At 39.7% G+C, this 20,959-nt stretch overlaps 1 protein-coding gene across 2 annotated transcripts in view; it reads left to right on the forward strand.

The window, feature by feature from the left end:
- The first annotated feature begins 2,083 nt into the window (after positions 1 to 2,083).
- Positions 2,084 to 20,959, forward strand: part of lmo7b (LIM domain 7b) — a 34,260-nt gene continuing 15,384 nt past the window's right edge. Inside the window, exons 1-14 of one of the 2 annotated variants that reach the window (XM_066661272.1) lie at positions 2,084 to 2,289; positions 2,861 to 2,949; positions 5,801 to 5,871; positions 7,004 to 7,073; positions 7,389 to 7,495; positions 9,968 to 9,998; positions 11,118 to 11,231; positions 11,997 to 12,195; positions 12,984 to 13,155; positions 17,528 to 17,557; positions 18,111 to 18,312; positions 18,565 to 18,603; positions 18,864 to 19,006; positions 19,407 to 19,995. In XM_066661272.1, the coding sequence (XP_066517369.1) occupies positions 2,881 to 2,949; positions 5,801 to 5,871; positions 7,004 to 7,073; positions 7,389 to 7,495; positions 9,968 to 9,998; positions 11,118 to 11,231; positions 11,997 to 12,195; positions 12,984 to 13,155; positions 17,528 to 17,557; positions 18,111 to 18,312; positions 18,565 to 18,603; positions 18,864 to 19,006; positions 19,407 to 19,995 (1,836 nt within the window). In that variant the 5' untranslated portion in view covers positions 2,084 to 2,289; positions 2,861 to 2,880. The remainder of the gene's footprint in view (positions 2,290 to 2,860; positions 2,950 to 5,800; positions 5,872 to 7,003; positions 7,074 to 7,388; positions 7,496 to 9,967; positions 9,999 to 11,117; positions 11,232 to 11,996; positions 12,196 to 12,983; positions 13,156 to 17,527; positions 17,558 to 18,110; positions 18,313 to 18,564; positions 18,604 to 18,863; positions 19,007 to 19,406; positions 19,996 to 20,959) is intronic. The other variant, XM_066661273.1, reaches the window with a different exon arrangement.

A 20,959-nucleotide genomic window follows, 5' to 3' on the forward strand; every position in this document is an offset into this window, starting at 1 on the left:
GTGTGTATGCATTTATGTGTGATTATCAGACAGCGGGCTAGTCACACAGGAAACCAGTGGGCAGACAGTCTTGCTTTCTGCTCCAGCTCTGGTTACAGAACTTCCTGTCGCTGGGTGAAGCGCTTCCTGTTCTTGCTCCAGCTCGAAAACTGATCTAAGACCAAGTCACGGGTTTCACTGATTCTGCTTTAAATAGCTATGTTAGACTAATTACACTCAGTATAAGTTAACTCTTATATCAGTTAACTGAATTTGAAATATGTGTGTTGGATATCATGATGGCAACATTGAAATATTTAAATTCCGGTTCAAATGGGCCTCTGCCTGGATTTGCTTAGAAATTCCATAAGCGTCGCCCAACATTGTGGAAAATAAGAAAAAGGAAATAGCTACTTTCATTGGAATTGCAAGTGTTTTGTGAAAAGCAAAAAAACACTAACAAGTTTGTTGTGACATGTATAATGTCCTCTCACGCAGCTGAAGAGGATAAGATGACAGAACCATGCTAAATGACTCCCATCATTGTCACCGTAGTCCCCTCAGGAAGAGACTCTGTAGTTGGTGTGGAGTTTTTGCCTAGATGTAGTTTTATTTTAGTTGTATTTGTGATGTTATTTGGTGCATTATTGAACTCTTTTCCTCGTTTGGACTGTGTGGAATTCTGTACATTTAAAAGGCTGTTGGTGATTCGCCACTTCAATAAAGAGCAAAAATAAAAATAAAAAGTGCTGTATTACCCTCACCACGTTTCACTACAGTTATTTCTACATATTTCTTCTTCATGACAAAACCTCATCTCTCCAAAAATATCAGTTTACCTCAGTCATCCAGACAGGAAAAAGCACAAGTTCCCTTCTCCAAGTGTTCATCTTTGCAGTGGATTTGTTTCTGTAGAGAAACATGATTTTTTGGTTCCTAGCTGAGGTGTGAAATTGGCAGTTATTTGACTGGGGACAAAAGGCAGCTTTAATGAAGAAAGGATACAAATCTTCTTAATATTTAACATAATGTAAAACAGTGCTTCCCAAAGTGGATGATGTATGGGCACTGCTAGCATTGTGTGTTGGAGAGGGTGGGCTGTACAATAGTCTAAATCTATGTTTGGGAACCACTGATGTTTAAAAAATCGCATTTACAAAGACTGTCATATTGGACGAGATTATAAGAAGTTGCCAAAACTGTGTCACAGGTTTGTTAATTTGGGAAAAGGCAAGCATTCATTGCACTGTGCATAAGTACTAATGTATGGTGACCAGACGTCCTATTTTACCCGGACATGTCCTCTTTTTTAGACTGAAATAAATGTCCGGGCGGAATTTCACAAACGTCCGGGATTTTGTTTTTCTAGAGCTTACATAGAACTTCGAGAAGCGTTTCGTTCACAAACTAGTCCCGCCCTCTTTTACTCCGATTGGTTCGCTTGAGTGAGAAGGGGGCGTGGTGAAGTAACCTAAAATCTTCTGATTGGACGGTCTTACTATAGAGCTACCGTTATTGGTCGATAACCTTCTCTGTAAACATTTAATTGGTCAGTCTGCACGTCAGTAGTCCTTGTTTACCTCAGGCAAAGCTCAAGTACCTACCCTCATCTCGAGCAGCTATGCCGAAACGTAAATGTAAGTTCTCGGTGAATTAAAAAAGAAATTCTCATGTTTTCCCATGTGTAGTAAATAAAAGTGTAAAGGACCTAAAAGCACACATAGGTTCAGCTAAGCATACAACGGCAGCGAGGGGCGAGAGCTCATTCCCCCCCCCGTTGGAATAACCGTTGGCTAAGCTAGGCAACTTTGGCCAGTCCCCAGATAAGGCTGTTTTTCTATTTGGAAATTATTTTAAATTATTTCAGATGTCAAAATTAGCGTATATTGGTGCATTTTGAACGACAATACTGTCCCCGAAGTCGTTTTTTGTTGCAGCACATACAGACAGGACACTGGGGCAGTCTGCTCCAGGTTTGTTGTTGTTTGTGTCGGCATTGTCCCAAAAGTTGTATTTGGCTCCATCATGTGGTAGACTACGGTGACACACCCTCAATTAAAACAGCCCTTAGTTAGTTGTTATCACTAGAGGGCGTGACCTCGGTATTAAAGCGTCGTGTCTCCGGCAGCAGGAGTTTGTAACCCACATCCTCACAACCGGTGTTGTTTACGAGAGCACTTTTAAGAAGCACGTTTTATTCGTGAATTGGTTCAGAGGGGAGGTGGACTGAACACTTTACTAACACTCCTTTAGGACTGCTCCCAGCAGCAGCAGCAGGAGACAGAGGAGGAGGAGGAGAAGGGTATTCAGGTGAGTCAGGTGATTTGGCGGCAAAATCAAGGTGCGTCTCGAGGCGAGGGGCCGCAGTGTTTCTGCAGCGTTCGACTAAAATCCTGAGGAAAACGTGTCATTTAGGCCATAAACAAAGCATAACTGAAATTTACATGTATTTACCAGGATGTTTTTAGTGCCTTTGCCGTTCAGACACAAACGTTAGTCAGGAATACGAGGCAAAACTGGTGTTTGTTTTTAGTGTTTACAAGTTACTTATTAATGGGAAAAAAAGTACTTATTTAAAAACTGCTTAATATATTTTTCGCATTGAAAAGTAGAAATAAACTTCCAGAAATCTGAAATTTTACTATAAGTTTGATTTGAGATGCTTTTAGTCAAAAATATAGGCAAAGCTTCAACACCACTCACCATTATCATTTAAAAATGTAGATATTTGGCAGTTTGACTCTCTCTCTCTCTCTCTATAATAACTTTTTTTAAAGATATTACAACTCTTATTTCCTTTCACCACCATTGTGAAGAATTAGATATTAACATATATGTATTATGCAGAGATACTGAGAAGTCAGTTACATTTTCTCCACAGGTACTTGAAAGTGTTTGGGGATGGAGTGGAGGGAGCAGTCAACACTCAGCTGTGAGGTGGCCTTTGCTGAGGCTCAGCGCTGGATGGAGGTGAGAGACACTGTGGTGGTTTCACCACTCTTGGGCACCCAGAACCATGCAATTTTTCAGCTATAGCCTGATCCTAGTGCTCATAATCTAGTTAAACATTAGATTGTTCAGTGTAGTGGGTCTCATTATTTCATTGGATACTTACTAACATGGTAGTACCCCCCCGTCATCTGGATTTATGTGTTATCCATGACAAGCAATATAAATTTACAGTGAAAAATATGTTTAAAGTGATGAATGTGGTCCACTTACGGTGGACAGAGCCAATTTATCACTACCTTGGCCAAACATTAGCTTTGCGTATTAAACTCTGATAACACATTACTGGACAAATATACACACAAATGTCTGCGTTCAGTTTGTGTGGTGTTTTATTGATTTATGGCCGTGTGGTCATTCCCATCATTTTGAATAATGATGTAATCCTTGGGCATCAACAAAGCCTTTAGTTCAAGTTTAAACTGATGGTTATTTTTGTGCTTATCTTCAGTTTAACGCTGGTTGTCTTGTCAGGCTTGTGGCTGTTATGCATAACATATAATATGCCGCTTTTTCTTTTTAACTTTCTTTAATTCTACATATGAATTTGGAGTTTTGTGAGTGAATGTTGCTGTAAGGTTTCCGTAGTAACCATAGCAGGTTGTGCGTGGCCTAAACCACCACTTCCTGCTTTGAAGTGCTGCCATTTCCTTTGTCTTTACTTTCACGGGTAGAGTGCTGGCTGGCTGTGCTTCTTTTGATTTTTATATTTACATGAGAAATATAGTGGATAATGCCTTGCATTTATATATTTTATTTGAGTTATGTGGATTGTTTGATAATGCGTTCATAAGCTTGAATGCTGAGCAGGACTATTAACTGAAAAATGTAGTGCAGTAATTTTGCTGTTTCATTCTATGGTGTAAAACACATTGCATCACGTCATAAATGAACAGGAAAAAATGTCATTCTGCAAGTGCACTGTGCTGTAACAGTGACCTCAGTGTTTATGGAAGTCATCTAAGAGCCTAAAAATGAAACCCTGTTTCCTAAAATACATGGTCCTTTCCTCGTTTCAGAGTATCCTTTTTATATACTCCTTGTTATATCATCATACCGCTTCTTAGAGCTTGACCACCACCTGCTTTTTTTTGGAGAGCTGGTCATTAACAGGGCTACATTCCATGTGCCCAAACAAGCTCATGAAAAAGGGCACAAGATCTGGGCATGGATGCTTCAGTGCCCTTCATTCTGAGCACAAAGACCCTGACCCTGCCTCTTGTGTTCCGGCCTGTTGCCCACTAATGCCTAGTTAACTGTGTGAATGCATGTCGGATGCCCATTTTATGTGGTTTTCTAACTCTACACATGTGTGAATGTGTGGAGAGGGCTCTTTGCATGTTCTAATGACTTGGGGGGTGCATCTGTGGTTTTTGGCTGAATATGCAAGGGTTAATTTCAGCAGAGTTCGAACAGTAGGTTTGGGAACTGTGCTGTATTCAGTGCCGCGGTTCTCTCTAATTGTTGTTGCTTCGGTTTCAGGTCCGTTCATGTGGAATGGCTGAGTGGATATGAATTGTCTTACTGTTGTTAATGTGTAGTGGTGCTATGCTGGCATGTTTGTTTATGTATTAATGGGGGAAAATGTCATTCTACTTTTGCAAATATGCGTTACTACAATGGTTCCCAAACGTTTTCTGCGGTTCAGCACATTTGTTGACCCCCAGTGACGACAAGTACATGCACACATTAAGGTTCCACACTCTACCGTCATTTATTTTAAACACTGTAGTTTGTACAAAGATGCAACTTTTACAGGTGACTCATAACAAGTGACTGCATTATCTCTCCTTAGTGATAACTTTGGGATCCACAGTGTTGCTCCATAAGTCTGTATAAAGCCTATGACACTCGGCTGAAACTGAAATTGTGAAACATTTTTCAAATTGTGTAAAAGCTTGATAAATGACAAATATCACACATTCATTCATTCATTCATTCATTCATTCATTCATTCATTCATTATCTGTAACCCTTATCCAGTTCAGGGTCGCGGTGAGTCCAGAGCCTACCTGGAATCATTGGGCGCAAGGCGGGAACACCCTGGAGGGGGCGCCAGTCCTTCACAGGGCAACACAAACACACTCACATTCACTTACACACTCACACCTACGGACACTTTTGAGTCGCCAATCTAGCTACCAACATGTGTTTTTGGACTGTGGGAGGAAATCTGAGCACCCGGAGGAAACCCACGCAGACACAGGGAGAACACACCACACTCCTCACACATGCACAGCAAACCAGAAATCGTCCAGAATTTAGTCAGCTCACGTGAGAACAGCACATCATCTCCGGACCCAGTAATCTAGAGTTTCTCTAGAAATTCTCTGGAGTTCATTTATGAAAAATAAAAATTAGATTTACAGAAGTCTACCAAGTTTAATTTTATTTCTTTCTTCTAGCCTCATTCTTTATCGCACTTGCATTACACCTCAATATAAAGTGATGATATAGAGGGGGAATCAAAATCTGGCAGATATCTGTAATGTATTTATTGTAATTTTCAATATTAAATCAATTGAACATTTATCTTACGGTACCTGTGAGCTTTCTGATTTTGACTCGCTGTGTTGTGGAGCTCCAGTGCCTTCCCTGCACAAATTATTTTATAATATTTTAAAGAAGGCAAATAACAGGTGGGATTCTCAGTTCGGTCCTTTCCCTTATGTGTGGAACAGAAGTGGTTGGATTCAGGGGTTGGTTGTATGATCAGTCTTATTTTGTAGGCTGTGTGTGTTCTATCTTAATTGAATCGTTTGTATATTTTGCATTTGTTAATTTATTGCCATTGTTTTATTCTCTGAAACAGGAAGTGACCGGTAAGAGATTTGGGAGCAGCAATTTCCGATCTGCTCTGGAGAATGGAGTTTTATTATGCGAGTGAGTGTGTTTTAAAACCAGTCATGGTCCTTTTATTGATGCATATAATGAAAAAAGTTTTTCAATCCTGTATTTTTATTTTGAATAAGTCACACAATTTGTATTGTTTGGTAAGATGGCTGAACACAGTAAGCACCAGTCAAGAGGCAAGCAGACATGCTTTTGCTTTGAACAATGCTTGATTAAAATGAAAGCTGTTTGAAAATCCGTACAGTAGCCTGTGGAGACAGTGAAATGAAAATGTTCTCTATAAAATATAACTGCTTACAAAATCAAGTCTGTTTAGCTGCAGTTGGAATTTCCTTCTTGAACACAAAGGACATTTTTATCCATCAGTTTGCTGCTAGCCTTCATAAAGTTGTATTGTCACATGTACCAAGTAGCACAGAAGTGTATGACAAACTAATAGTTGAAGGATAAGGGGAGAACATGCTACACTGTAGAGATGTTAATGTGGTTGTTGTGGTGCAACTGGTGGCACTGAGCATGCATTAACGGTGCCAGTGGGGCTAGGTACAGCCTTAGTCACCAGTGAGGCCAGTGTGGATTTATGGTTGTTGATGGTTAAGGGAATGGTAGGGCTGTAAATCTGATTTAGAGGGGGGTGGGTTTGGGATGCCTTCACTGAGACTGTGTCACTGTGGAGGTGTCATTCTTAATTCAGCAAAATGCAGAGGGGAAGTGCTTACCTGATGACCCCTGTGAAGAGCTAGTGATGCAGTGGGTGGTTTGGGTGGGTGGTTTATGGGGCTGTGCTCAGTGAGTAACCCTAGTTGTTAAGGGTAGATGGTTGCTGATCGGTGGCCATGTGTAGGATTTAAACAGTGGGTGATTACAGAATAAGTGGCTGCAGGTAGGAAGAATGAGGGGTGGACCTAATGTCAATCTCTAAAGGATTAGTAAAGGATATTTTACGCTACATCCTGTGTATGATCATAATTAATAATAAGATTTACAAAGGTGATTATATTTCAGCATTAATTCAATAGCTTCAATTTTGTATTTAGAGAGACATACAACACTTTAGCAACAGTGATGTTTGTTTTGACACTTACTGATTAGTAGGCTAAATCAAGCTGCTGTTCATTTCTTTAATTACTTATTTAATTTAAATTTAATTACTTATTTGCAGTCTGATCAACAAGCTCAAACCAGGGATCATCAAAAGAGTAAACAGGCTTTCTACCCCAATCGCAGGCTTGGTGAGCGTTGTTTTATTTGATTACACTGAAAAATAATTTTATTTGATTATCTACATTTTTATATAAAATGCTTTATGGTGTGTGTATGTCAAATATAAATGTGTGTTAGTTTCCCTCAACTCTCCTCCTGGAGTTATATATTGAGAGCTCTTGCACTACCTCCCCTTTCATATTTTCATATCTATCAGCCATACACATCACCTGATTGTACTTGGCAAGCAAAGCCCAACCTTGAGGAGCTCTGTAACTTGATCTTCTTTGCTGTTCCTGTCTGGTGTGAGCTGCCTTCTGATTTCGGGGGTTTGGTTGTTGCAGGATAATGTGAATGTGTTCCTGAAGGCCTGTGGCAAACTTGGGCTGAACGACGCACAGCTTTTCCATCCAGGAGACCTGCAGGACGTTTCTACTCGTGTCACAGTGAGGTAAGCAGGAACATCCAGGTTGTGATCATATATTGAGTCCAAATTTGAACTGAACACAATGTTTCATTGCAATGAGCTTCATAGAAATATATAGAGCTCTGGTTATTTAACAAACATTGTGAGCTTTTTAGCTTGGTTCACGTTAGAGGCTTAATAATAATAATAATATTAAATGTTACCAGAGCGCTATGTTTTTCGTGTAAATGCATATTCTAAGACATTGCATCAAATGAAAATCATAAAAATACATTTTCACAAGCCACAAGGTAAACCACAGCCCATATGGAAGCGTACTGTATGGATGGATGTATGTAAGAGCAAAAAGGCTTAATACTTAGGAAGCTATGAAGAATAATGAAGACCTTTATGATCACCTCTAGTTAAAGTGTCATATGCTTTAATTTTTGTTCTGTGGTTAGTGAGGATAATCACATTTTTCAACTGTTCACAATGAAGGCTGTTTTATGCAAAGTTAGAACAACTGTTAAGTTTAAATGCCCTCTGTAGAAGTGGACTCATTTGAATATTTTGGCTGGTAACCTCATTCATGCATTATCTGGCAGAAAAGTACTGTGCAAATTATAAAACCACACCGGCCAGTGTCTGTGTCTCATTGCTATCTGGTTCCAAACTCAAAACTATAAACCTATCAGCTGCCAAAGGAACCGTAATTCATTTTTAACAGAAAGTTGTCAGAGTGAGCTGTGGTTAAACTGGTCAGTGTTACAGTCTAACAACTGCTTTGACCACATTAATGGCCAATTTAAACTGTGGTTAAAATAGAATTTAGTTCCTCTGCACAATAGGCTAGACAGGTGGACTTAGGATTTAAACCAAGTCAGCAAGTCTTGAAGTGCTACAGCATTCCAGCTCAAGAGAAGGACCACATTTATATGTAATTAAAGTGAATCAGGATTTTGTGTGACCGCTTAAAAGTGATAATTTAAAGAAATGTAGTATTCTTTTTTTTATTTTTATTTAGTATTTTGTAGTATTTTTACCTAAAAATAAGTTTTAAAAAGATTGAGGATCCTCTGACCTGTAATGGGGAGAATAGTGCCTCTCTCACTGCTCCCTGAGCTTCTCCTATATAAAAAAAAACACACACAAACAAACAAACGTGTCCATGCACCTTTATATGGAGCCCCTGAAGGGACATGGTGAGAATTTCTTTTTAGGGAAAAATCTCGTGAGCACCACTTCAATTGCCACTGGTTCTGAAGGTACGGAGCCACTTACTAAGACTGCAAGGGAAGCTCAGCTTTCCCTAAAATGTAAAGAATAAGTGATCAAATATATACTGTTGTGTGTACATTTCATTGAATAAATATGCACTACAACGCGCTCAACTTTTGTTCAGAATCAGCTTCTTATCACTGGTAAAGACGCGGCTTTCCTCTCAATCATTCCCGCAGATTCACAGTGCTTTAAACAGTGAGGGCGCTGAGCGTCCACAGAGTTCAATAGCGAAGCAGCGAAGTGCAGCGAAACGAGACGAGTCATTGGATAAATGCTGGGCTTTGTCCCGCCCATCAGACACTCAGCGTCTCTGGGAGTCTATGGGGCAGTGGGAGAGAATGAGTGAATTACACTCAGCCACAAGTAGGGGGAGCTCCGGACACAAAGCGCCACTTACATAATGTTCCCTTAATGTAAATGTGTGTTCCAGTAAAAAAAGTGTGGTATAAAAACGCATCAAAATAGATTAAACATAGACAAAATGTCAGTTTGAAATAATAATAAAAATTCAGGACATTTTAATCCCATAATATTCATGCTTACATTTGTGATGGCTTTTAAAATGTCATGCTTCCTCAATTATAATAAAAGCCTCCATTACCACACATTCACACTGTCTACAAAAGGACCATATAGCTTCCAGTAATGTGTGCATTAGGGAGTGTTGGGCGGGAGTTGGAGGGTGGGCAGCATGACTTCCCAATTTAGACATGATAGGTCACTCCTTAAAGGTCATATACAGAAGGTACTATAGCAGATCTGTCTATTTTTAACGCACTTTCACTTACTGTATTAAAGTGCATGGGGTGTGTTTAGTTATAAACCAATAACAGTATGTGACTGCATATAAAATTTAAAGCAGAGTGCTGCTATTTTCTTGTTTTTTAATCAGATTTTGAATATCATAAACTTAAGATCTGCAGATTCATAGTGACTCTCATGCCTGCAGGGTGTTATTTATGGTGGCATTTATTTTTAAAGGCCCTTGACTAATCCATGAATACAAACATGTGGCTCATGTAATGTTCCCGGTGTCCACTGTCCAGAGTGTGTTGATGTTTAATCTGATTTCACTTACTTTTTAAATACGAACAACAGTTAAAGTGATGACAGGCAGCTTGTGGTGTTAGGAGGGGTCATGTACTGTAATCAGCTGTGTAGTAAGCTGCTCTTGAACTGCTTTGCCCATGGGAGTAGAGCGCTGTCTGAATGATATCCCTTTTTTAATTACAGGCGTGAAGAGACCTCGAGGCGGCTGAAAAATGTAAGTTAGTGTTAACTTTTATTTCAAGTCTTCAGGTTGTGGTCCAGTATTTTTCAACCTAATATTTCAGAAGCATGCTGCAGATTACTGAAAGAACATAAAGCATGTTCACTCGAAGCAGACATGCCAGAGAGACCAATGGGCAGTTTCTGAAGCTTGTACACATTAGCTACTAGAAGTATGTTTCAGTGCTTTTACTAAATACTGGGGAGTGCTTAAGAAGTATTATAATTTTGTGATTGTAGATTAGTGCCACAGAAAGAGCTTAATTTGAATAGAGAATAGCTTTGTTTCAAGCAGATCTTCAGCAGACGTCTGGGAAATGACACTTTAAAAGAATAACCGAGTATTTTACAAAGATCTGCTAATTTCAGCACAAGGCTTTAATGTCTCATTCTCTTTCTGTTTATCATTGTTTTTCTTTGGACTGATATGTAGTTTCAGTACATTTTTTAAAATTTGAATTTTGAATAGCTGTTTAGGTGTTATCTACTCATAACCTATTCTGAGAAGCAATAAAAGAAGCTCATGCACAAACTCATAATTTGCATATGGTTTTAAATGAGCGATTGCTGCCTTCACTTTTCTTTGCCATAATATATTTTGTTTCATGCCTTTTTAGATTAGATATCTTTCTCATGTTTTATGGTTCTGGATGCTCATGATATTTTGGAGATTGTTGTTTCATAAAGGGGTAGGGGTGTGTGTGTGTGTGTGTGTGCTCAGTAAGGGGTCAGAGTTTCTCTGGATGAGAAGAGACAAAAGGGACATTTAGACACAGAGCCATTCATAATGAACGACACACACACACACAGAGAGAGAGAGAGAGAGCCCTCAGTGGTGCAGGAGGGTTATACATTTGTCTTAGCTGAAGATTTAAAACAAGCATTTGTCTCTTATTAATAACAGTGATGTTAAACATCTGTTTTTGAACATTGAGGGAATAATAAAGACAAATAAATAAATAAAATAATGGGTAAGTAGCATGTGATGTAATTGTGTGCCTCTTGCTGTAAACATGCTGTAACTTCCAATTTATGCAGGATTCTGAGCTTTTAAATTGTGTTTATTAATGCTATGTATGTTTCGTTCAGCTTCTACCTCTTTATTCGTTGTTAGGTCCTTATAACTGTATATTGGCTTGGTAGGAAAGCCCAGGCCGATCCCTCCTACAGTGGACCACAGCTCAACTTCAAAGCTTTCGAGGGCCTGCTTGGTGTCGCCTTATCTAAGGTAGGAAGAAACTGCCTTTGGGGGACCCCTGAGTGGTGCAGCATTCTGAGGTTTTCCCTATCATCAGGCGATTATGTTCAATCTTGATGCCACAAGATTTGAGGTCAAACCACTGGTTCTTTTCTAAATGCTAATGGTACCAGTACTTTAGGCTTATGTTGGAAGAAGCACATGTGATTGGGGTAGGCTGACTAATGGGTCACTTGTGCTCTGTAGGGGAAAAAAATGGCCAAATCTATTAATCAGTTTATTAAAGAATAAACATTTAAAATTTAAAGTACAAGAATTGTAATGATTAACTTCAAAGGCACACACATGTTATACTATACATGTTATTGTACTTCAAGTCTGTTTTGGATAAGAAATCAGTCATATTTTAGGGTGGATTCTGCAATAGACCCAAGTATCGACACCTAATTATTTTGTGTGTGTGTCTAGTTAATGGTTAACTTGTGAATATCCAAAAATGACATTTTTTTCCCATGTTAAGTGAAGAATTGTGTAAGAAAAGTAGTGAGTGGGTAGCATCAGAGTCATGAACAACTGTAGATTTAAGCCTAGTCCTGAATTACATAGCCATATGTATTGTGTGGGTTTTTTTTTTTTTTTAATAATAATAGAAAAGAGGATATGCTTAATCCCTCTTTATGTATTAATATTTTTGCCACTTCTTCTTTGAGTACTGGTGATATATCTGATCTGCTCAGAGAAACATTTATTTTAACAGAATGTATCCATGTTTCCTAACTGTAACTGTCCCACAAGGCGCTAGAGGAGTCGTCCTGCCCTAAGCCCAGTGTGAGGGACAGTGGATACGGGGAGAACTGCTACTCAGACAGGGAGGACCTGTTTGGCACCCAACAGCCCAGCTACAGAAGGGAGGATTCAGTGGAGAGCCTTGACTCTGTGGACTCAAGAACGCTAAGCGTCGCGTCAGACTACGCTCTCATAGCAGGCAGTGAAGGTAAGTGCGGGCAAGGAGTGTGACTGTATACTTCTGTTCATAAAATTGAATTCATGCTGATTTAATCTAAACAAGGAAACATGTACCAGGTCAGCTTGGGAGGTAATTTGATGATACACAACATTTTAACTTGAATTGACCAAATGCACAGGAAAGCTAGTGATACACAATTAAAAATGGGGTTAACTGAGAAAATTAATATATAAAGGTAACAGTTAAATAGATTTGTTTCTTTGCTGACTCTGTACTGACTGACATTCAGTTGTTCAGTGTTCTTGAAGAGTATTAAAGGCTTTGCCTAATATAACTTTGCCATGTCTTGTTTGGTATCCACTGCAAATACAAGTGTGTTTTAAACATTTTTGTGTGGAGACTGCCCCCTAGTGGGGCTTTTTGTCAAACGCAGTTGGACATGCATCAACCCTGAAGTGGTTTTAAAAAATAAATAAATAAAATCAGATGGTATCTGGTCACAACAAGTAGATCAGTTATACTGCCAGACCCCTAAATTTGCGCACTTGTTTTGTAACGTTGTGCCCATCAACCACATGATAATGAAAGTTCAGCACCTCCTGCTCATCACATCACTCTCTGATCGGGTATGTGTGACATACCATGTGTGTGTGGTAATGCTCTGCCCAGTGAGTGGTTGATTTGTGCCGTCTGGATGGACCACATGCTGTCGTCCGACAACAATTACGGACTCAAATTTCTGTGGACCAGGGTCTGGAACTTTTTCTTGACTTTTCTCCTATTTTCCATGCCATTCTTTCTCTTTTCTGTGACAGGTTTTGGAAGTGACACAGAGGCAGAGCACTACCTCAGGATGTCTGAAGGCTGTAGGAGACAAACCCATACAGGAATCAGTAGAGAGAAGGGAAATGTCCCAGTTGCTCTGAGGAGAAAACGAGTCGAAAGACACCAAGAGGGCACCAGAGGTCATGCCAGGCCACTCCCCAGGTACTGCAGAGTTGGCTATACATATATTTTAATAATGTCTGGTAACAAAAACAGGGGCAAGTCATTTTATTGAGCACTGTGCTGAAGTATACAATATACATCATAAAATAAAATCGGTTTATCCAAGCCATATGTAATTTTCAGTCTACCTTAAGTCTAAGACATTCTTCAAGTTGTTTTCCTCCTTTCTCAGTTTTGTCCGTGTTTCTCTGAAAATTAAAAGAATGGCTGATATTACCCACTCTCTCATGAGATGCATTTAAAAACAGATTATTATTATTGTTTTTTTTCCCCTACAATATAAAAGACAGAAAATCAATTTGTGTCTTAGACCAACAGACTTTTGGGCTAAGACTGAGCTTGTTGTTGGTCCATGTTCAGTTTTAATCCAATATTTCATTCCAGTGTCAGGAAGAAGTGTTAAACTGTCATTCCAGCGTGTATTTCGGTTATTTGCATTTGAGTAATCCTGAAACACCCTTTGGCTTTCTGATTTTACTCCCCATCTCTTGACTATAGTGAAAATGGAAGGGGCTTAATTGAGCCTCACCTTGAACTCCCTCCTGTTTCTGCCTTCCACCAATGGGCACGTACTTACCAGAGTGACTCTGATTCTGACTCTGACCGGCCGGAACCTGACCTCGTGCAGGATGATCTGGCAAGTCGCCGTTTTCGCTCAAAGACCTGCGCTATTCCCATGAACTTTGCTATCCCTCAGAAACCCAGGAATCCAAGGCTGTTTCCCACTGTGACCCTGAGTACTCAGAGGTCGTGGGTAACCATGTCTGATGCCTCCAGGCTAGTTACAGACCACCAAAGGTCAGAGTTTGGCGTGGCTTAATCTGCTGTGGCATCCTAACACTTGTGATTTTGCACACAAGTCAAATGCTTCTGTTTCTTGTGAGCTGTGTCCCTCTCTGCTCTTTAGGAACATGTGATTAATTGCACATTGAATGTGCAGTTTTTATCTCTACTGCATGGTTTGAAAAGCTATAAATATTTCTTGAGGTTTGTTTCTCGTAAATGTTTTGCTGACTGAATGTAGCAGCATCTTTCTAATCTGCATCTTGGCCTTTCATCTGAGCTAACAGTATTAATACTGTTTGACTAACCGTTTTGTAGTACATTGTGCAAGACGCAACTAATGTGTTGGGTTCCTAACCCTGAGTTTGAGTTTCTAATCTGGCATTGCTGCCAATTTCAAGGAAATATTTGCATTTCACATGGACAGTTTCCTCCAGGACAACAAAACATCGCTCACGCCTCATTGCATAGATGGTCAAGATAACTATCGAAAAGACGCTCTGGAGGATGAGTTTCTGGTGCGTGCATTGAATGAGGACTCCAGTGAATCGGATGAGGACCATGGCTATGCCGACCCCGTTCAGGACGACTTATATGCCCGCAAAGTGCTTCAGACCACCCATCAGACGTCAGTCAACACAGATCAAGATAAATTCCTGCCTAAGTTCTGGACACCAGAGGAGGATGTTCATGTGGGAAAGATCAGGCTGGGTTCCCAGCGCAGACCGTGGTACAAGGAGATGCAGGGCTTCAGGTTGGTCATGGTGGCGATACGGTGCCCCAAATATCAAGTGCTTTAAAGTTGCATACAAGGAATGGAGGGAGATTCATGAAGCTTATAATGAAGCCCCTCTCGATCTTAGTTGTGACGTAAAAACGGCATATATTTGCACAAAGCTTACAGTGTGTCATTAATCTCTGAAGTGGTTCGCATTTCAGACATTGATACTTTCTGTGAAGCGTTCACACAATGTTTAAACCATTTCTGAATAGTTTTTTTTAAAAACAAATAAAAACCCTGGTGAACATGACTTTCTTATTTTTTAAAAATTTTTGTCTTTTGTCATTTAGAGAGTTTTACTGCTCTTATTAAACTATTCCAGGAATAACCATTTCTGTTCTTGAGGAAGCCAGTTGTCCAGCGTATTTTATTAGATTTTTATTTAATGACCCTAGTAATGAATTAACGTGCTGGACTATAAGGTGTGCTCGAATAGAGTTGGCTATCCTAGTCTACACTGTCCCATTTGATCTTCTGAATACTTTTTTCTTAATTCCTTTGCTTTCTCTTTCTCTCTCTCTCTCTCTCTGTTACTCTACTCTTTCCTGGACATAGCCTAAATACCTCTGGCTCCTCTGAGGAAGACTCTGACTATGACGTCACTCCCTGGCTTGGTGCATCTGTTCACAATTTCTCACCTGCTTCCAAACCCTCACACACTTTTTAAGTTTCAAGCACTCCACTTTTCCCCTTTTTTTTCTTGCCTTTAGGTGCCTGTGCCTAGATTGTCCCATGTTACAAGTCCCAAAAGTGCCTGGATCTTACATTTTGTTTACCTTGTTAAGATTGTTACTGGTTCAATTAGTGTGGGATGCTTGGGGCAGCTTCAGGACTGACTTGGGAGCTTCTGCATCATGCAGGATCTAAGCCATGTAGTGTAAATCAAACACTCATATGCACATTACTAATACTCTCTGCACATCAGTGTAAAAAATGGTTTCCATTTATCTTGTCATCTCTCTTCATGCTCTCAACACCTGAACAAAGCTCTCAAAGGTTAAGTAGTTGGACTTTATCTGCAGCATCTGCTGGTTCCTTGTCAGGAGCAAGCTTAAAATGTCAGAATACGTGGAAACTTTACACAGTGGAAACATGGACAATGTAAACCTGCCTGCTGTTACACTGCGGAGGAATGTGGAGAGCGCAAGGTCTCAGAGACAGTGTGCAGGAGCGTCGTGTTCTAGAGTAAAGCTCCCTTCCAGTGGAAATTCTGAGTGCTTTACTGAATGAAAAAAATAACATACTTTTTTTTTTGATTGATTGCCTGCAGCACTGACACAATGTTTAGTGTAGAACTTAACTGTAGAATTCGTACTCTGCGTCACCAACCTAGTGTATCTAAGCTGAAACAGTAGCATATGACCATGGTATATACACAACCAATGGTAAAGCTTTAACATTAGCTTGTTTAAATATTTTTACTTTGCCCAGCGTATTTAATATAATTAGTCTTCCCTTAGTGCTTCTTCTGGATCAGTGGTGTATTTGAATCTCCTGTGTGTTGTGGGGTGGGGAGGGGGTGTTGTTCAATACTCTATTAGCTTCTTTTAAACTCTCAAATATGCGAAGAGTGCTACATTTTTTTAATTTATTGTCTGTGATTGTATTATTGGATTGGTAATACTTACATTTTCTCATATACTAGCTTTGCCTTTTGATCCTCTTGGTGATACTAACCCTGCTGATAGATTTAAAACAAGGTTTGTTGATCATGTAATGTAAGGTAATCTTCAATCATGTCAAATAAAGCATTTAATGACTTTGGTCTACTGCCTTGATATAAAATGAGGATGAAGATGATGATAATCTCATTGAGAATGCGGCAGGCATGTGGTGAATGTTTGAGAGCAAAGAGCCCACTGTTCCCTGATAGTGAGCTCTCACAAGTGGAAATAGTCTAAAGAATGGAGTGAGAGAAAATCTCTAAACAACCTGATCGTTGTTTCTGAGAGTTGTGCTGAATCTTCATACGGCCAGATGTCAGCTTGTCTTACATTGATTTTCTTATTTCTTTTGTGTCCTTTGAGAAAATTTGTCTGCTACATTTTCATGGGCCAGGTGAGGGAACCAAAACATTTTCTAAGAAATATCTAGACACCGACATAAGTGTTCATTATTGTTGTTGACATTCATTTTTTAATTAAAAATATTGGGATTTCTCATGTCTCAATTTTGTAGAGTGACATCTCAGCCGTGGCCATAGGTGTTGAGTATTATTCACATCATGGCTCGTAAAAAAAACACTTCAGAATAGTGTCTCATTCTTGGTTGTGTTTAAATCCATGAACAGTGACTGAGACGGTGCTTTCTGACACTGGGTACTCAATGTCCCGAATTATAACCTATAATTACAAAATACAGTTTTGAAATATCTTTTCTGGTCGTTTCTAGGGGTACCAACCTATGTTTTTCACACATTCCTTTGCTTTACTCGGACATATCAGAGGCATACAAGTATACATGAGGCAAGTGCTTTTAATTTCAGAACTATTCAGAAGGAATGAAGTGGTGTTTCAATGAACGGTGAGGTTATGAAAGATAACTGTCAATGTCTGTATGCTCTAGTTTGTATTGATTAGAGCATGTATTAGGGCTGAGCTGCTTAAACGAGCATCTGCATTGAGAGGACAAACTTTTAATTTTGGGGGGTGGAGAATCCCTTTTTCATAACATGAATGTGGCAAGTGTCCAGTTATTGCTGATTTCTTTTAAACCTTTTGTAACGAAATCCTCTTGTCTACATTGAAACTGAACTGAGGATTTTTCACTATCTTCCTGATCTCCTAGAGTGCCCAGGAGTCATTCTCATCGTGTTGGGTGAGTGTGTTCTGTCTGTTTTTCTGCTTGCAATTTTGCTTTGGTTGCTTAATACACCTGCTGCGTATGTTGTTTAAAAATGACCATATTTGGAGATTGCGCTGCATCTGCTTTATTCGTTGTAGCTGTTTGTGTTGCTCGAGGATGTGTTGATTTGAGAATTTGCATCAGACAGAATGGAAATGTCACCCAATTCAAACTAGCTGGAAGCAGTTGTGCTGTTTGTTCTGCTGTAATGTTTTGCTCTCGTTTGCTGCTGTGGTGGATTTGTAATAAGCTTTCTTGAATAATTTTTCTTAGCAGGCAAATGCTAAGAGAGGGTTTAATTTTTTTTTATGTGCATGTGCGCTTTCCCATCTTTTGTCCTGTGAAAACAAATGTTTAACTTGGTTGCACACACAGTATAAACGCTTGTGACCTTTCGTCCTTCGCATTATAAGGTAAACCTGTTGCAAAGAAACTTGCAGACATCATCAAACCTCATGTGTGTGTGGGTTTTTTTTTTTTTTTTTTTTTAATGATTTATTTATATATTATATTTATTTTTCAACAGGAGCAAGTCAATGAGTGACATCACCTTAGAGCCTATACCACAGGAGTCTGAATGCAGTGTGTCCTTCAACCCTTTGAGGTCATATCAGTCCCCCCAGTTAAAAGATAGCGAGGTGATCCTGGAGCCATCTGGGATAGATCAGGTGCAGATGGGGTACTTGCAGCAGGCCAGAACAAAGGCCGGCGAGGACAGGTGGCAAGAGGTGAGTGCTGCAAAACAGTATTGTATTGAGAACTGTCACTGTTCGAATTCTTAAAGAAAGCACCTGTTTTGCACTTCAATTAATTGATATTTTATTTGGGACCAGCTATAACCTGTTTTCCTGTTTTGAATTTTTCTTGATGCTGTTGAGTTTATTCAAAGAGGCTCCGCATTATGTTTCAAATGGCATACATAGGAGTGTACTATTTTATATAATGTATAATTATATACTGCTTGCTATTTTTCATACTAGAGGTCAGGATGCCACATGGAGACACTTGATTTACAAAAGGTATCATTTGGTTAACTCAAATCTACCAATTGTTTAAAAAAAAATAGTAACAAAGTCTCTATAGAAATGCATGTTGGTCACTTAGTGCATGCTGTGTACACAAGGTTTGGGAAATACCAGAATGCTCTTTTTGTGCATGTCCCATAGGGGGGCAGCAGTGATAGAAAGCTTTCTAAAAGAAATTTAATTGTTCTTTTATTGTTTCAGTCCTTTTATCCATTCATTTTCTTCTCCAACTCCTGTGTTTTTGGCTCATGTAGGACCTTGACAGGTGGAAGACTCGCAGACTGAGTACAAACTCTGACCTGCGCAGGAAGAAAGAGGAGAGAGAGCAACTCGAGCTCTTTGCAAGTGGGGGAGATGGCTTAAGGACTGCTGTGCTTAGAGGAGTGCAGGAGGAGAGGTAACATACACTCACTTTTTGAAGAAGAACCAGTAAGCTCTTGGGAAAATTGGCATTGCACATGCAAATACACCCACACAGTAGGGGCAGTGAGCATACACAGATGTGGAGCATAGCGGTGGACAGTAAGCTACAGCACCCAGTGAGAAGTTGGGGTTTAGTTTCTTTGTTCAGAGTTACTTTGTTCATTAACAGTCTTTCTTCGATGGTCTGTCTGCACTTGTCACAGGAAAAAGTTATATATTCAAATGTCCAGAACAGGTATTCTAGGATCAAGGGTGTGACCTAGTTGCAGGATTGGTTATAAAGCCTGTGTGTGTCTGTGCATCTCATTTTTTGTGTTGGGTTGTGTACGATATTTGATATTCCCATCTGTTCTATTTTTTTCCCTCCATTGTAGTGATCAAGAGGGTGTCCTGCAGCGTGCCACATGCCAGCAGCCTCAGGTCAGATCCCAGGAGCCCTCCACTGCCCAAGAAGCTTCCAGCAGACGCCATTATTTATCCCAGCCTCAAGACTTGAAGGAGGAGCCCTTGCTTGGTTCACTGGCTTCAGATGAAGTCCTTCCACCTTCTGAAGCCTCTCCACAAACACCAGTTTGCAGCATGCCTGGGACCATGAGCTCAGCTGGTTCTGGAGCTGTTAACGCCACACTAGTGGACACTTTATCTACACCTGTGGCTTCTTCTCTTAGTAATGGTGCAATTGGAGGTGACACTCCTGTGACTGATGAAACCAGTGTGACGACATCTGTGTTTTTCAGCCCACCAGAATCCACAGACCCTGAGTTTATCCAGGAGGCAACAGAGCCAGCTCAACAGAGTGTTAAGTCTGTGGATGGTGTTGTCTCTGCGTCAACACGGATGTCTGCCACACTGCCCAGGGGATTCCGGAGGTCAGAGGGGGGCTCACGACTCTCCACAGGAGTCACACCGAGGCCTTTTGGAACTAAGGCCACCAGGGTGTCATCTTTGCCCAGATTCTATTCTGTGAGTACTCCTCAGTTGGTAAAGGTTTGTCAGTCCGCAGTTTTATTTTGTGTGTGTGCGCAAGTTTGTGTGTCAGTTTTTGTCTCCCCTCTTATTAGGAATATACATTTTTTACCTAAAAAAATGAAGTTTTTTATGAAGGTAGTAATTACCTTTATAAGCACAGTAGTCTTTAATACAGTTACAGATTGAATTTTTTTATATATAGATTTAAGTACATTTTCAGTGTTTTATACAGATATGAATCAGCCAAAGTCAAGAAATGGTGCCATATCCATATTTTGATTCAACATTAATTGAGAAAATATTTCTTCGATTTTTTTTTTTTTTTTTGTATTTATATTAAAGAATGTATATTATAAAATCTGTTAGAAGTTTTGCCCACTATATTCCATGTTGACACATTTGCTTTCTCAGTATTGTGCCAGAACGTAGCCCATGTGTGAGAAACAATGTGGTCCAAGTCTCCTATATGCTCCGAATGAGACAGAATAGGACTTAAGCTGACTTTGTTTTTATTTTACCGAAGTGTGTGTGCACGTGTGTTTTTAAGAGCTTGGTCAGTATGTGTGCACAGTGTTCTGCCTGAAGTTTAGTGTTACTCCCCTCTCCCTTATCATCTTGCAAATCACACATGAATAATAGAACATGGCTGTTGTGCCACCTTATTCTCCCGGCAGATAATGAAACCCTAGCTTCTGTCTTATTTTATTTATTTTCTCTCTCTTTCTTTTTTCTCTCTCTATTTTTTCCTCTTTCCTTCTCTCTCTTTCCCTCTCTCTCTCTCCCTTTTTCCCTCTCTCTGTTAATGAGGCCAGTATTATACATCACGCTCAAGTTCAATTCAAAATCCTCTGAGAATTATTTGTACCAAAATAGTTCCACATCACTGAGCTTTTAGTGATTGCAATTGCACCATATTTAAAATCTAGCTAAAGACCTAAATAATAAATTAATGTAGAAT

The sequence above is a fragment of the Hoplias malabaricus genome, chromosome 2 (genome assembly GCF_029633855.1).
Source record: "Hoplias malabaricus isolate fHopMal1 chromosome 2, fHopMal1.hap1, whole genome shotgun sequence".
Lineage (NCBI taxonomy): Eukaryota > Metazoa > Chordata > Actinopteri > Characiformes > Erythrinidae > Hoplias > Hoplias malabaricus.